The sequence below is a fragment of the Aptenodytes patagonicus genome, chromosome 14, assembly GCF_965638725.1.
Source record: "Aptenodytes patagonicus chromosome 14, bAptPat1.pri.cur, whole genome shotgun sequence".
NCBI classification, from domain to species: Eukaryota; Metazoa; Chordata; class Aves; order Sphenisciformes; family Spheniscidae; genus Aptenodytes; species Aptenodytes patagonicus.
The window spans coordinates 18764603-18781534 of NC_134962.1; the positions used below are offsets into that span (position 1 = coordinate 18764603).

The 16932-nt window shown below is 42.4% G+C and overlaps 2 protein-coding genes across 6 annotated transcripts in view; both read left to right on the forward strand.

Moving 5' to 3' along the window:
• The first annotated feature begins 4200 nt into the window (after positions 1–4200).
• CPNE1 (copine 1) overlaps positions 4201–16932 on the forward strand; it is a 44449-nt gene continuing 31717 nt past the window's right edge. The window contains exon 1 of one of the 3 annotated variants that reach the window (XM_076352234.1): positions 4201–4271. The gene's annotated coding sequence lies outside the window, so the exon portion shown is untranslated. Of the gene's footprint in view, positions 4272–7184; positions 7248–11899; positions 11962–16932 lie in introns of those variants that run through there. The other 2 variants (XM_076352233.1, XM_076352235.1) reach the window with 2 other exon arrangements.
• On the forward strand, positions 4208–16447 carry RBM12 (RNA binding motif protein 12). 3 transcript variants are annotated; one of them, XM_076352232.1, is made up of 3 exons: positions 7214–7247; positions 11383–11414; positions 11819–16447. In XM_076352232.1, exon 3 carries the CDS (start codon positions 11841–11843, stop codon positions 14481–14483), a length of 2643 nt encoding a protein of 880 aa, XP_076208347.1. In that variant the 5' UTR covers positions 7214–7247; positions 11383–11414; positions 11819–11840; the 3' UTR covers positions 14484–16447. The 3 variants fall into 3 exon arrangements, with proteins under 3 accessions (XP_076208345.1, XP_076208344.1, XP_076208347.1); XM_076352230.1 differs by lacking the exons at positions 7214–7247; positions 11383–11414 and adding an exon at positions 4208–4271; XM_076352229.1 differs by lacking the exon at positions 11383–11414 and having other exon boundaries at positions 7179–7247.

A 16932-nucleotide genomic window follows, 5' to 3' on the forward strand; every position in this document is an offset into this window, starting at 1 on the left:
CTTGGCTACTGTCAGTCTTTTCGGATCCACCTTTCTGGCTGAACTATGCAGCACAATCGGTAAGTTGCTAAATTGCAGCCTTTCTTTAGAGAACAGAGAAAGATAAACCCCTAAGTTTTCTGTGAACACTGTTAGAAGCTCTTTCTGTCATCAAGTTGACATTTGACTTTTGATGAGTCATTCTTCTCAAACTCAGTGCCTGATCTGAGCTAATTTTTTTAAACTCAAATAGCTTAAATTGTGATTATTTTGAGAAAAGGGACCTCCAAATCATCTCTTATGTGCTAAGATTTAAAATATAAATTCTACTTGTAAAGGTTTTGGCAGCTCATTCACACTGTTAACAAATGTTTGTTTGAAACTGCTTATAGGACAAGATGAGGAGAAACTTATAGTGGAGATACTTTTCCCTGTGACAGAAAGAAGTAATGCCGAGGATGAATGTCTAGTTGTAGACCACTGAATGCAATTAAAGCTTTTTGTATGGGGAAGTAAATTTCTTTGGGAGGAGAATATTTACGAATGGAACTGCCTGTAACTCAGAAGTGAGGGAGCTGTGGGGTTTTGTGGGGTTTTTTTGGTGATTAGTTTGAGCCATCTGCAGGGCATTAAATTAATAATACAAGGTAAGGATACCAGGAAGGTGAGGATTTAGTGTCGCCATTTTGCAAGTGTCATAAAAATTGAACTAGTGTGACAAACAGGAATAAAATAAACTTCCAGTAGTGCAAGATGGTTAGGTAATACACAGGGGAGCAAAAAATTCTCCGTGATGGATTTTAGTGTTTCTAAACGCTGATAGAGCATATCACCTAACTACAAAAATTATTGAATATTTTTTCAGGAAGGATAATACAGAATTAGACAGTTACCTGTTCTGGACTTGAGGAGACAGAGAGGAAGAGGGTCAGTTGACAGATTTGTTGACAGTGTTACACAGCCAGCCATAGACTTAATTTATCATTTTAAAAAATCCCCAATAACATAAACACTATTGCTCCCAACAAAATACTGCCTCTTATCTTAGATCTTATATCTGCCTGATTGATTGGCTTGCTGTTCTCTTGTCTGTCTGGTGTGACTTCAGTCATGGTCCAACTGTTTTCAGTCAAATTGTTTCTGCTAAAAACACGGATACGCCGTGCTTTGAAATGATAACAGTTTCCCAAAGCTGAGTCCCAAAAAGTTGGCCTAAGAGATCTCTCCTCCACTAAAGACAGTTCTGATTAAATTTCAGGATGGTGAATAAGGTCCTGCACTGGAAGAAAGCAAATGCCAGGTTTTAAAATGGACAAGCTGAGTGCTTGGAAGAACTGAGCACTCTGACAGCTGATGTATCTTTCTGAAACAGAGTAATAAAAAAAAGCCTGGTACAAGATGCTGTTGTAAGAAGAAAAGCTCATACTAATGAGCAAAGTGGTTTTGTGCTGAGTAGGCGTAGTAAAACAAGGTGTTTAATTTAGTTTTAAAAGTAACTATACAGGATCAATAAGGCACATCATAGCTGACTGGCAGATTTTAAGTATAGATAGGAATGAGGAGAGTATTTCTGGAAGGCATCTGTGAGGATTATTTCTGCTGAACATTTTGCTAAATGATCTGGAAACAACTAAGACTTGCAGTTGTCACGTAGTAATCAGAAAGGAAAATACAAAGTAGTATCATTTAGTAAACTGGGTTCATTCATCCAAGCCACATCCTTGTACAGATGAAGGAATAGGATCAGAGGTTGTGTGTACAGAATGGTATCTCTAGGGTGCTGGAGAAGCAAGGAGCCTGAGATTTGGGGTAATGTTTCCAGACTAATGGTGTAGCAAAAGTATAATGCAAGGAGGAAGACATTTTTACTTCAGATGTGGAATCAGCACAATGGGTGCTGGTTCCCTCAAGCTTTACTTTAAAATGTCCTGTGTAAATTTTTTTCCCTAGTTGCGTACCTAACACCCTACTTCAGTTTTGGTTTAGGTGGAGGAGACAGATAAATTAGCGCTCTCTTAATAGTTTCCTGGTACCTAATAAAGGCAAATCCCATTCTTCCCTGTTTTTCTATGCCTGCCTTCTGCCGGGCGCATGTTACAGAGGAGCATACTGGACACTGCTACCAATGATCCCTGTCTTTTAACCTTCTGCCTACCAGTGTTTGCTTTCCAGAGACACTTTTCCCCTTGCTATTGGTACCTAACTGCGTCATGCTGCCAACTCCTCTTTGGTACCCTTGGTGACTTGGCATGCTTCTAATACTAGTCCAGGATTTTGTTCCCTCTCATCCACTCTACAAACAAATCTGCTTCTGTTAATCTTGAGTGAACTAAATATTCTCTCCTCATGAAAATTTGGGTATGGCTGAGAAGACAGTTGGAGACGTGTGGAGGTAATCTGTGTCACAGGCGTCTGTTCCAGACTTTGCTCCAGCTGAGCTGCAGCACAGACCAGAACGCTTGAGGTGCAAGGACACATGCTGGTCTGCAGCAGCTGTCCGGGGCCATCAGGACTTGCTCTCCGGTGTACTTTCATGGAGTCAGTACAGACACAGTCTAGAGGCCTACTGAGGATTATGTAGTTTGGTCCTGGTTTTTTGCTGGTCCGCACAGTAAACGTCACAAGTCTCTCCACCAGAGTATTTCAGCAACAAAAAGCAATGTAGTGACTCATCACATTGCACAAAAGCTGAAAAGTCTGTTTTCTTCTGACCTGGGATACTCCAGCACTGCCCTTTGTTATCCTACACCTTCTCTCTGCTGCGGGGTGGCCAGTGCTGCCCAGGAAGTGCTGCAGTGCCACAGAGCAAGGCCCTGAGCTGCAGGTGCTCCTGCTGCCCCTCATGTACCTTGGGCAAGCAGCTCTCCGGGGGGTCTGGTAAGCCTGGCTGTGGATACCTCTGGTGACTCCAATTGCCTGCTTCTCTCGGCTGTGTTGGGGGGTGCACGCTGACAGCTAACCCTGCCTAGTGTCACTAACGCTATAAAAAGATGAATTACTGGATACTACCTACAGCAATCAAGGAGTGATGTGTAAGCAGATGGCACACCTAGCAAGACAAGGAGGTGTTAGCTTGACAGAACTGATAAATTTTCAGGGCAGACATTTTCATACATACTAAATAGAGTACAAAATCTGTAAAACCAGGGATAATAGGGAGAAGATAAACAAGTGTGGGCTGTTTATTGGGAGGGGATGAGGGTGGTAAAGGAGGAGAATTTGAGAGTACAAAGAGAGGATATACAAGGAAACAAATCATGGAGTGGGGGCTATTGTGGTGCCAAGCAGCCCCAGGCCTGATCCCATTGCCTCAGGATAACACACCCATCACACGTTTTGGCCCTGTTTTCTGTTAAGTGGTGAAAAACAACTAAGTTAACTGAATTGTTGAACTCCCAAATTCACTGGAAAATTATTTGCAACGTGAGGTGATGATTTATTTTCATTTGTTTCTCACAGCAGACTATGCAGGTTTTTTTTCATCAAAAATGGATGCTGCTGCAGTACCCGTGTCCACTGAAGCGCAGTAACAGAGCATCTCCCAAGAGGTATCTAGCTGTTCTTCAGCTCAGGGCACTGTCTAGTTATTTGTATTGCATGTGTATTTAGTAAAGGACAAATACAGCATGGTGCAGTTACACTCAAAAGGGCAGTGACCCAGGGTAATCTTTTATTTTAATTCTGCAACCTGGTCCTAAGTGAAGAAGTCAGAAACAATTACTCTCCTCAGGGTTCTTTTGTTCGCTGGAAATTCGATGCCTCCTTTCGAGTCCCCATTTCCTCAGCACTAACGCTGTTACACCATCATTAATTTCCAGAAAAAGCATCACACTATCACCGTCTAACTATTGTACTAGAGGCAACTGTACGAATCTTATACTGTGGGTCCGACCTTGCTCTTTTCAGCCTTCTAGCTGTGGTGTTGCATTAAAAAACGAGTGTGCTGACAGGGGAGGCAAAGGACGCTTTTTCACAACAAAACCCACCGCTTCCCGCGCCGACTCAACCCCTCCTGAGGTGAGGCGCGACCTCCCGCCCTGCGCCGCGCATGCGCCGTCTGCCCCTGCGCGCGGCCCCGCCCCCGGCTGGGCGGGCGGCAGGAGGTCCTGCGCGCACCGGCGGGCCCCGCCCTCCTCGGGCCGCCTGTCCCAGGCCCCGCCCCCTCCCTGGCGGCGCCGCATCGAGGCGGCCATTTTGTGGCGCTGCGCGGTCGGTGGCGCTGGGCTCGGCGCGGAGCGGGGCCCGGGGCAGTTCGGCTCCGTTCTAACCCTTTTTCCCGTACAGATCCCTCGGTAAGAGCGCGGCGGCGCCCGGGCGGGCCGGGCCGCCTGCCCTGCCCTGCGGGCCCGCGGCGAGGCGAGGAGGGGAGGCGAGGGGAGGGAGGCCGGGCGCGGCGCGGCTGGCACGCGTCCCCGCGCACAAAGGGCCGGGCCGGGCCGGGCCGGGCCGGGCGGCGCCTCCCGCGCTGCGGGCCCGCGGCGCCGAGTGGGGGCCGCTTCCGCCTCGCCGCGGCCTGGCGCGCTGAGGCCGGGGGGCCCGGGCCGCGGGCCGGCCCCCACCCGCTCCCTCCCTCCCTCCCTCCCTCTCGCCGCGCCCGCGCCCGGCGGCCCGCGGAGCTGCGCGGCCGGCGCGGGCAGGTGAGTATGTGCGGGCCGAGCGCAGGCGCCGAGGGCCCGTCCGGCGGGGGCGGCCGAGTGACCTTGCGGCGGCGCCGGGTCCGGAGCCCGAGGCCGAGCCGGGTCCGGACTGCGGGGGCTTTGGTGGCGGCGGCCGGGGCTGGGCGGGCGCGGGCGGCGCCGCGGCGGTGTGGGGGTCGCGCAGCCCGGGAGGGGCCGGGAGCGGCGCCTCGCGGGCCCCGAGGTGCGGGGGAGCGGCGGGGCGGCGGGAGTTGCGCGCCCGGCGGGCGGGGCGGCGCGGTCCCGTTGTCGGCGCCTCGCCCCTGCGGCGCGGGAGGAAGCGGCGCGGGGCCGGTGCCGGCGGGGCTCGTCCCGGGGGTGCTCCGCGGGGCGCCGGCGGCTGCTCCTCGCCCGGCCCCGGGGGAGGAAGCGAGGCAAACGCTCTGCGCTTCGCGGGGAGGAAGGTCCCTGGTGCCTGCGGCGCTGCCACCGCTCGTCGGGGTTACCCTGTAAACACCAGTGAAGTTGCCATGCAGTAACGTAGTGCTCTTCTCCACTAATAAATACCAGCTCTATACCAAAAAAAACACCCACAAAGAAAAACCTAAACCAAAAAAAAACCCCAAAACAACCTAGTGTTGAAGTGGGTCCCAGAAGTACACCAGGAGTCTGTGCGAGCTTTCTTTTGAAAAAACTCTTGACTCTGGTTTTACTCACTCTTAAACTTATCCACTCTTCTTGGTGATTTTCTTACCCACTTCGATCTGCTGTGCTTAGGCAGAAAAATAAGCAGGTTTCCTCGGTGGACTCCTCTTAAGGTTGTTTCATCGGCTGTTTTGTGTCCAGTGGATGGTGGTCCTTTAGCTGATAGGGTGTTGTGGAGAGTCTCTCTCATGAAGTCCCAGAGGTGTGGTGTTGGCGTTGTGTGGGAGCAGCTGTGCCTTAGTCAATGTTTGCCTAGTTAATATGCTCTTGCTCATTGGGTTGATTGGAAAGGATGTCTTTACCTATGAGAGTGATGGATGGTTTTCTTTAAAGTTGAGAGATTTGAGACGTGCAAACGAAAGTAGACGGTGTTTGGTGGAAAGGTTAAACATAGTAGAGTGGAGTTTTGCACCTTTTCTGAAGAATGCTGCTTGGTTTTGTTTATGTTGTTTCACATTATAGCGTGTTGTCTTAGTTCACTGCAAATCTTCAGCTTGTTTTCAGTGTTGTGAAGAGGAACATATGCAACGCTGTGGTTGCTATACTGGAAATACATCAAATGATTTGGGTTTTTCTTCCAAATGGAGAGTTCCTTGTGCATGAAAGATCTGTCTGCTTCTTGAAGCAGGTGTGTTTTTGCATGAAACTGTTTTTCAGGTGATTACATTCTTTTTCCTGCATTGTAAACTACTGTTTGACATTGCTAGATACGAAAGCATATAGTTGAATCCTTCTAATATAGGATTGCTTGTTTCTCTTAAAGGTCTAATAAAAAAAAAAAAGGTGGTTTCTTCCTAAATGCATTTGCCATTTTAATATAAGTCTGAAGAGTGTAGTTGTATCTTTCTCACTTGTAAGTCTGCTGTTAATGTCCTGGAAGATCTGTGAATATCTGTGTTTGTTTTAATTCCCTCTGTTAGGGAGTTTGTGGATGGTTTGGTAGTACTTCTTTCTCTTAAGTTCACTTCGGTAATGATGCTTATAACTGAAAATGTCTTGTTTGGGTTGTGTGAGGAGGAGGCAGTTATTTGTTCTTAGTGTGATTAATTCCTGGATAGTTTTCCAAAGAATCACAATTTTAGTATGAGATGGTCTACTAAGCAATGAAAGAGCAAGGGTTTTCTATCCCTTCTTTAAATAGAAAATACATATGTTGCCACTTAAAATGTTTGGCTCTTTTGTCGAGTTGTAATCCCAGGAAGACAACTTTTATACAAGGATGAAAAAAATGGGCATTTGATCAGGATTTGGATAATGAAGTGACAGATTACAACTGAAAATACAGTATCTCGATGGGGAGTTCTTACTGTGTGCTCTGTAGAGGTGACTGCCAAGAGGTGGCTGTGAAATATCACTTAGTTTCACCAGTTTGTGTGACTCCTGAAGAATTCTTCACATGCAGCTATAGGGAGGTTTTCTGAGGTGCGGTTATGTTGCTTTGTTCAAGTAAGAAGATGCACAGTTGGAGGAAGGAATATCATTATTGATGGAGCAAGGTTTTGTTAAAATTCAGGGTTTTCAAGTATTTAATTCTTGCTCTTTGCCTTTGAAAGAGTGATTTGTCCACCTATTGGTGATGGGAAAATTTGAAAGATTCTTTGAATGTTTTCTGGTTCTTTTTATATTCTTTGTGGAAGGCATATTCATGTCTTGAAACCATACAAAAACTGTGCAGTGCAATTACTGACAAGTCATACAGGGATAATGTAAGAGTGCATTTTCTAATACTCTTGTGGTTGTTGTATGTTTCAGTGCCTTGTGGTGGTTGCAGGTTTGAACTTTCTATATATACAGTTCTTTGTGGACTGTTACTGCTGTTGTGTTGCCTGCATTGATTTTTGCCTCCATTTATTCTTTATTGCAGTCTAAAAGTTGGTTTTAATTGGTTGCCCACAGGATTGGCTTGGCTTCTGCTACTTGTTAAGAAAAAAACATCTGTCTTTGCAGGTAAGAGCCTTTGAATTGAAGACTTCTTTATATGCATATTGAGTATATCTTAAGAATATTTGAAGCTTGTGGAATCTGTGAATTGGTATCAAAACACTTAGGTCAAATAATCTATAGTAGTGTCTTTACTTTGATTCCCACTGGTGATGGTGGTTCTGGCAATGTTGTTCTCGTAAACAGAATTTTCTGCCAAACTAATGTTTTGTTGTTTCATCAGCATGTGGTAGTCCGGAACACTCTCCCAGTTATTTTGCACTGTTGGAAAATGTAGCTACTTTGCTGCAGGCCACAGGTCTACATGTTTCTAACTATTGGAGTTTAGAAGTGTACAGTAATGGGTTCTAATTAGGTTTTGCAGCATTTAAAGGGATCAGATAGGTTTAAATTAGCTCAGAGATGACTATCTTAATCTAGCAGGTTGATTTTAGCCTTTTTAAAAAAAAAAAAAGCAAAACCATAGTCTGCAGTTTTAACTTTTGCTAGGCAGTCTCAGCCTGGATACTTAAAATTCTTCCTACAGTACCAATGTTATTCCAGTTCTTAGTCTTTGTCCAAGAATTGCCAAATATGTTGTGTGTGTATGTACTGCGTGGGTATTGTACTTCAATACTCCCCAGGGACTATGTTGAATCTTCTAAACTGTTCTTAATTTGAAGTATGCATACATCTTACAAGGCTAGTCTGGTGTTTTTATCAATTTATGCATATGACCCAAATTCTGCTTATTTTACTGACTAGCACATAGATAGGAGAAGTAATATTGTCATCTTGTACGCCTTTTTGCAGTGCAACATCAACATTTTTTAAAGACGTTACTGTCAAGACACATAAACATGCTGTTAATGCTCATCAAATGAGTTGAATCAGATTGATTGTCGGTAGCTCTTTACTCTCCATTTTTGATCTCTGCTTGCTAATGGGGTGGCTTGTCCATAGTACAACTCTAGGTTTGTGCTTCTGGTCTCTCCAAAAATATACCAAACACACAAAATGACAACAAAACCCACTTTTGCCTTAAAGTACCTTTTTGTACAGGGGGAAAAGCAGGCAGCCTGAGACACCTCTTAACACCTCTAACAGCCCAACAAAAAGCCTTTCAATGCATACTTAACAGGCATGTAGCCTGTTCTGTGTCTGAAGCTAATGTTGCCTCTGCATATATATTGATCTTTACAAGTGAACAGTGAAATATTTGAGCAGGCTTTGCTTTTTCATTAGTTGGAAAATTTGAGTGAGTGAGTTATTGTCTCCTAAGTGTGTTTTTGAAAAAATCTGACTTGAGCGCTTCAAAATGTGAGATTTGGCCCTTTTGGTCCTTGTGATTTTTCTTTAAATCACAGAAGCAAAACTAATACTTTGTTAAAGCACTGAAATCCTGAAAAATTTGAAGCGGTTATGTTTTGAGCTGACAAAATATTTTTTTGCCAAAAATATTTGATGGAGTAAAGTCCTTAAAATTCTTTTTATTCATACCATGCTACTGTTAGCTCTTGCTTAATAGCAAGCATTTGCTTAATATCATGGAATTAACTACGCTAAGGTCATTGCAGCTAATTTTTCTAGCAACTATATGCCTAAGCAGCTGTTTGGGGTTTTTTGTCGATAGTGATTTAGTGGACCTAAGTAGAATACTTAGTAACAAAACTTCAAGATATCTCTTAGCATTTATAATGAAGTTTTGAATTAGTGCAAGATTGAAACACTTGTGTTATCCCAGAAGTTATGTAAATGTTCAAATGCTTGAACTCTTAAGAATTCTTTTGTGACTTTATCTGTTAATTTGTCTTCTGGGCTGGATTCATGGAATCATTAGTAAACACAGTTATCTAGCAGGTATCAGTTCTGATAAAGAGTATATGATGTTCTAAACCAGCAGATCTGAGCAGAAAAACCTTCCCAAGTTGCCTTTGTTCAACTAATGGCCATATCAGATTGTCATCCCTTTTGCATTAGTAAGGAAGTAACTAAAAGTAATCTCCCATTTAACACAAGAAACTTCAAATGTCTAACTCCTGATGCATAAAAATTTCTGAATCTAATTTCTTTCTATAATAGGTAATAGAGAAAATGCAAACCTCCTAGCAAGATTTGCTGTTAGTATTATTTTAGTTTTCAAAGCATAGGTGCAAGAACAGGGATGCTTTTGTACTGCTCGCTTGCCTCAGGATCATCTAATTTGAAAGCAATCCTTTAGCATAATGTAGTAAACTTTGGTTTTACAATCCCCTTTAGTATGGCTTCCTTAAATAGGTAGAATTTTCATTTTAACTTTAGTTTCAGAGATTGCTATCAATGTTAGGCAAATTTAAAAAAAAAATCTACAGAATCATTGAAAAATACTGCTGTTTTAAAACAGTGCAAAAAGTCTATGTGCTTTCTTAGATGTGTACATAGCATAGATAGTTCTTATTTTGACCTGTTTTTTCACATGGGCCAGTTATTTTGCTGTTGGAAAATGACTGGGCAATAAACTTTATTCTCAAGTTAAATGTAAGTGTCACTATAAGAGATAAATGCAAGATGTTGCTTTTGTTATCTTGCCATGGAGATGGGAAAGTTGCTTTTAAAAAAATAATCCCTGAGGCTTAGTATATGTTCTTTCTGTTGCTGCCATCCCTTGGTGGAGTAGGGGTTTTCTTAGCGGTATGTACAGCTAGATTTTTTTTTTTTTTTTTAGACCTTCTCATCTTCATCTTGCAAGTTCCAGTCTCTCTTTCAAGGCAGCGTAGCAAGGAATTGGACATTCATTCACAGTGGCTAGAGCAGCAGAGCTGACTTTGTGCCAGTGGGCTTGTCTACTGTTCCCTTGAGGGAGAAAGGTCCTCCACACTTTTCTGGTGTTAAGTGGATGTGGGCCAATGCCCTTTTTTAATACCCCAGTATGTTGCTTGAGTTTATTAGCGTATGGAAGGGGTTAGCTCTGGTTTATTGGGCAACAAAACAAAATACTTAAGTACCCATTTGAGTAATCTGAAGTTCCATCATGCAAACAAAAGGATTGCTTCTTCCCCCCCCCCCCCCCCCCCCCCCCCCCGTAGAAGAACTGTTACTCTCGTTTTCATTAAGTACTGAATTCAGCCTTACTTGGCATGGTTAAATGTTGGATAGTGGCTTTACCTAGTAGTTAAAGATGTATTCAAGGTGTGTCTACTCTAAAGTGATTGGAAGACCTGGACAGGCAAATGCAGCTGACTTAAAGATTTGACTGTATGCTGGGATACAATACTTAGTTGAATGTGAAATGTTGGGAGATAGTCACTGATCGTAGTTGGTCATATAGTGTTGGCATAAGGCCAAAATTCTTTGGTGGTGCACTGCCTCCTGGTGTTGCGTTGTATCATCTAGTTCATCCTTGATTTCAAATGCTTAGTTAACACCATTTGTATGTGGCTAATGGGAGCCTTAGAGGTCTTCCATACAGATACTGAACTGGCTTGTACTTAGGAAGTCAAGAAGTTTCAGAGATGAAGTGGCTCAGGTGAAACAAGGTGCTACTGCTGTTTAGGATGAGAGGCTGGCTTCTGAACTGGTGAGTTGTGCTAGTATTAATATGATGCTTTCAGTCTTTACTGAAGGTTTGTCAAGAATAAGTGAGAATTACCTAGTTTCCTGTTTATCTTGAACTTCTGATATGACCTCAGGCTCTTCTGTAGAATGCGTACAAGGTAACTGTCAAGATCTACCTGTTCAAAATTGATCTTAAGCTTCCACTAATCTCAGCTGCAGGGGTAAAAGTCATTTACTTGTGCTTGAGGCGGAAGGTGTAATATTAGACAGAACATCTGCAACTATTAAAAAATATACCTTGTTTCTGAAAGTTATAAAGGCCAAATATCTATCTAGGATATGCATAAATGTAAGTCTAGTTTAGGTAAGGTCTGTATAGTCACAAAATGTCTGGGGCTAGTTAGCTAGCTTCACGGTCACCTAGACCTCTTGCCTTTGCTAGGAGAAAAATAGAAGATCAGTATAATCTAGATGGTCCCTGTCAGGATGTCATATGAGTCTCGCTGTTGCTAGTTGTCCATAATGGGTTTTTGTTCGTAACCAACCCACTGTTATGTTTCTAGTTGTCTTCACCTGGCAGGAGATAAAATCCCTCCACAAATGAAAGAGAACTGTTTATTTCCCATAGGTGTGCAGAATTTTTCGCAGTCACTTTGCCAGGTACAGTGGATACCATATCATTGTATGGTCAATTAATTTTGTTTGCTTGGCTAAAATATTCATTTTGCTTATGTTCCATTAAATATTCAACTACTGATATAATAGTTCTGATTTTTGCTGTTCCTTAGGTGTGTTTTTTTTACTGACACTTGTGGGTCTTTAGTTTAACAGTTATTTTGGAATTTCTAGTGCAAAATGTATACTAATTGTGTTGGTAAATCTTTAATACATCAATCTGTATGAAGTAAACAAACATGAATAGGGAACTTGGAATATAAACATGCTTAATCTTTGCAAGATGTTGTTAGGTGTATGTAAACAAATATAGTAGATGGTGTCTGTAGGTAATTGCATGGTGTCATAAACAGTAGTCTGACATAGCCGTTGCCTTTTCTCATCTGCAGGTGTGTGTTGTTTCAGCGCAGCATGGCTGTGGTCATCCGCTTGCAAGGTCTCCCGATTGTGGCGGGGACCATGGACATTCGCCACTTCTTCTCTGGATTGACCATTCCTGATGGGGGCGTGCATATTGTAGGGGGTGAACTGGGTGAGGCTTTCATCGTTTTTGCCACTGATGAAGATGCAAGGCTTGGTATGATGCGCACAGGTGGTACAATTAAAGGGTCAAAAGTAACACTATTGCTGAGCAGTAAAACTGAAATGCAGAACATGATAGAACTCAGTCGTAGGCGTTTCGAAACTGCCAATCTAGATATGCCACCAGCAAATGCTAGCAGGTCGGGACCACCACCTAGTTCTGGAATGAGTGGAAGGGTTAACTTACCTACTACTGTACCTAACTTTAATAATCCTTCTCCTAGTGTAGTAACTGCTTCTACTACTGTGCATGAAAGCAATAAAAACATATCCACATTTTCTACTGCCAGTATGGGGACTGCGCCTCCAAATCTTGGGAGTACCTTTGGTAGCCCAACATTTAGCTCAACTATACCTAGCACAGCATCCCCAATGAACACAGTACCTCCTCCACCAATCCCTCCTATCCCAGCTATGCCATCTTTGCCACCAATGCCTTCTATTCCCCCGATACCTGTTCCACCTCCTGTACCCACACTGCCTCCTGTTCCTCCGGTTCCTCCGATACCCCCTGTGCCCCCTGTACCTCCAATGACACCCATGCCTCCCATATCAGGAATGCCTCCTATGAATCCTCCACCCGTAGCACCTTTACCCACTGGAATGAATGGGTCTGGAGCAGCAGTGAATATGAACAGCGGCTTGAATCCATTGTTTATTGGTCCCATGAATCCTGTAAATCCTATCCAGATGAATTCTCAAAGTAGTGTCAAGCCAATTCCAATCAATCCAGATGATTTGTATGTCAGCGTTCATGGAATGCCCTTTTCTGCAACAGAATCTGATGTGAAAGACTTTTTCCTTGGGCTCCGTGTGGATGCAGTCCATATGCTGAAGGATCATGTAGGTCGAAATAATGGAAATGGACTAGTTAAGTTTTTTTCTCCTCAAGATACATTTGAAGCACTGAAGAGAAACAGAATGCTGATGATTCAGCGCTATGTTGAAGTTAGTCCTGCAACAGAGAGACAGTGGGTGGCTGCTGGAGGCCACATAACTTTCAAGCAAACCATGGGTCCCTCTGGGCAGTCACACCCGCTTCCTCCCCAGGCTCATTCTAGGTCCAAATCTCCTAGTGGACAGAAAAGGTCACGGTCAAGATCTCCCCATGAGCAGGGTTTCTGTGTTTATTTGAAAGGTCTTCCCTTTGAATCGGAGAACAAACATGTGATAGATTTTTTTAAAAAGCTGGATATAGTTGAAGACAGCATTTATATAGCTTATGGACCTAATGGGAAGGCAATTGGAGAGGGTTTTGTCGAGTTCAGGAATGAAGCTGATTATAAAGCAGCTTTGTGTCATCATAAGCAGTACATAGGGAATCGCTTTATTCAAGTTCATCCAATTACTAAAAAGGCAATGTTAGAAAAGATAGATATGATTCGTAAAAGGTTGCAGAACTTCAACTATGACCAGAGAGAAATCCTCATGAATGCTGAGGGAGAACCAGGCTCGCCAAAATTGTGTGCACATATATCTAATATTCCATACAATATAACAAAAATGGAAATCCTTCAGTTTCTAGAGGGACTGGCAGTAGAAGAAAACTCTGTACAAATTCTTGTTGATAATAACGGGCAAGGTTTAGGACAAGCACTGGTTCAGTTTAAAGCTGAAGATGATGCTCGTAAGGCAGAGCGTTTGCACCGTAAAAAACTGAATGGAAGAGATGTTGTTTTGCGTTTGATAACTGTAGAAGAAATGAGAGATATTGAGAGAAACCCACCATCTCAAGGGAAAAAGATACTGAAAATACCGATACAAGGAAATGCGACTGTGCCAGGAGCACAGAGCGCTGGTGGGGATGAGCATGCCTTCTTGGGGGGAAATTCTAAAGATGCAAACAATGGTCCTCCATTTAATTTCCCTGGTAACTTCAGTGGGTCTGGCACATTTGGTCCTCCTCTACCACCACCTGGAATAGGTGGCTTTCCTGATTCTAGACCAGGAATACCTACAGTTACAACTAGCGGTTTACCTGGTGCAGGTATTGAGGTCCCAGGTTTTGCAGGTGGTCCTGGTAATTTGAGTGGACCGGCAGGTTTTGCAGGGGGTCCTCAGGCTTTTGGTAATGGTCCTGGTAATTTAAGTGGACCCCCTGCCTTTGGTGCTGGTCCTCCAGGAATTGCTAGTGGTCTTGGACATTTAAGTGGACCTCCAGGGTTTGGACCTGGACCGGGAAATATACATATTAGTGGACCCCCAGGTTTTGGAACAGGGTCTGGGAAGCCAGGACCAACTGTCATTAAAGTGCAAAATATGCCCTTTACTGTTTCGGTGGATGAAATTTTGGATTTCTTTTATGGTTACCAAGTGATCCCTGGTTCAGTGTGCTTAAAATACAATGAAAAAGGCATGCCCACTGGAGAAGCAATGGTTGCATTTGAGTCTCGTGATGAAGCTATGGCAGCTGTTGTTGATTTAAATGACAGGCCTATAGGCTCCAGAAAAGTAAAACTTGTTTTAGGGTAGCTGTTAATATGAAGTAGTTGTAGAATAGATATTCATAGTGCTGTGATAAATGCATCCGGATTGGTTTTTATAGTATTTCCAGGATAGAACCTGTGGATTGTTTAAATTGTAAAACAGATTGCTTTTGATAAGACAGAGCACTGGGTTAGCCATTACATAAGAAACACTGCAAGGATAGATGTGCAGTGGATTTTCCCGTACAAATATGTGGAGAAGCTAGACAGATTCTTATTCATCATAGAAGTTTGGTAAACTATACTGGACACAGTGCTTATCAAGGAATCTAGATTGGTTTTACATAGTTTCGGATAAGGGAAATAGATGAAGTCAGTGAAGCTCTTCAGTGGGTGCTCTTGCAAGCCATTGTAAAATAGATAGCTATTTCTAGATTTGGTTAAAAGCTGGCTGAATTTGCTTTGTTTACAGGTCAAAGCTTTGTTTAAAGTCCTGATTTTACTCTGCAACTGAACGAATTCTCAGTGTACACAGATTAATTGTTTTGTGTATGTATCTTTATTTTTTCCAAGATTCTCACTGTATGAACAGTTGAATTATGCCCATTGCTGATGTGTCTACCAAACTAATTCCTATGAGCAGAATCGTTCTGTAAAATTCAAGCTGTTCTTTGTGGAATAACCTTTAGTTATTTATATATTGCAATTATAACTGTGCAGAATAAGACTTTTGCCACAAGTATAGCTAACCTCAAACATTATCATATACGTTTCATAGTACACTTATAAAACATTTGCAGTAGAAGTAACAACTTGAAAATACTCATTATTGTTTAAGTAGCTTGATTTGTTAGGATTACATGAATCAGTTGGGATAGGATCTTTGACACTAGTTGGGTGTTGATGTTGTATTTCTTATGTGTCTCGAACTCCTTACATAGAGTCTCTGCTAAGAGAACCAAAGTGGTGATTATTAGTAGAAGATTGGAGTCCAGCTAAAGTTTTAAATTAGTTTATATATGAAAGAAACTTTTATCTTCAGCAACTCTGTCGTGAATTACTGCTATGGGTGAATTCAGAGATAAAATTTATTTTTCTCCAAAACTTGAAAATACTGAGTTTACTATATATTTTTGCAATAAAGTTGTGCTGTTGTATTCAAAGTCTGTAAAGAGTTGCCATTTTCTTTGCTGTGCAGTAAAATCTTCCATGGAAAAACAGATAATTGGAAGTAATTACACAAGTGAAAAGTAGAATTTTTTTGGTTCATCCTTGCTTGGCTTATGATAAATTTTAAGACTTGGGCATTTCTTGAAAAATCCTGCTATTCCCTGCAAATCATTGTACTTAAACATAGTAAACTTTAAACCGTTTTGTTTTTTGGACAAAGAAAAACAGTGCCTTTTGGTGTTGCATATCATGGAACACTGAAGTGTATGGTCAGGCAAAATTGAGAGGTGCAAGTGGCAACAGTTTTATTCATGTGGTGTGTAGGAGAGATTTGAAAACCTGTGCAGCGCTGCGTCCTGAGAGGATTTCACAGTACAGGACTATGTGGAAGGATTGTATAAAGGTGTACTTCAATAAAGAGGCGGTCGCATTACACAGATGCTTCTGTAATTCATTAGCATAATTTTGTTTTGACAGATTACTAGGTGGTCCCAACTTTGGAAAAGTCATGTGATTTGTATATACTGTTTAAAATTAAGCCTCCTGTTAATAAAACTGTCTGTCTCTGAAGCTTCATGTTATGCGTTTCAACAGTCTTTGGGAGTAATGTTTCAACAGCAGATCTTTGTTTCCCCCCCCTCCCCCCCCTTGAAAGTCTGAAAGTACTCTTGCTGATGTCAGAAAGATGTGTGATTAGGAGTCAAGCCTTTCAGTTTATTTTTAAAATTTTGCTCTTTGTTTTTTTAAACAACTTTTATTAAAGTTTCATACTATATTGGAGTTATTTGGGTGCTTGTTTCTTCATGTTTCACATTAGAATAAAATTACTGAAAAGGAAAACTTGGCTTCATTGTTCACAGAATTGATTTAAGATATTAGTGTGTGTTGACTTGCGGAAACTGGTGATAACTGTTTTTCAAGTTCAAATGAATCACAACAATGCTTGCCTTGTTGTGAAATGTAATTAAACTACAGGTGTCTGGAATTAGATACACAGTTCTGTGTTACTGTCTTTTGATTTCATGTCTCGATCCTCTTGGTAATGGATACAGGGTTATTAGTGTTTGTGTTAGACACGGCATATGCTGCGAAACATGCTTGTGTGCCTGGTCCTTTGGACTTTGTAAAAGTTCAGGTTTGTTTTGGAAATCTTTCATTTTCCGATTCTTGTTTTTTCTCTATGGTCTAAAGATGTTTAAATGCTTATCTAAAAAAAGGTGCAAACCAGTACAAAAGGCCATTGGTGCTGGGAACATTGATGTGGATGGAATGCTTAAGTGGAGGATTTGGGGTGGGGTGCCAAGACTGTTCATCTTGGCAAGCAG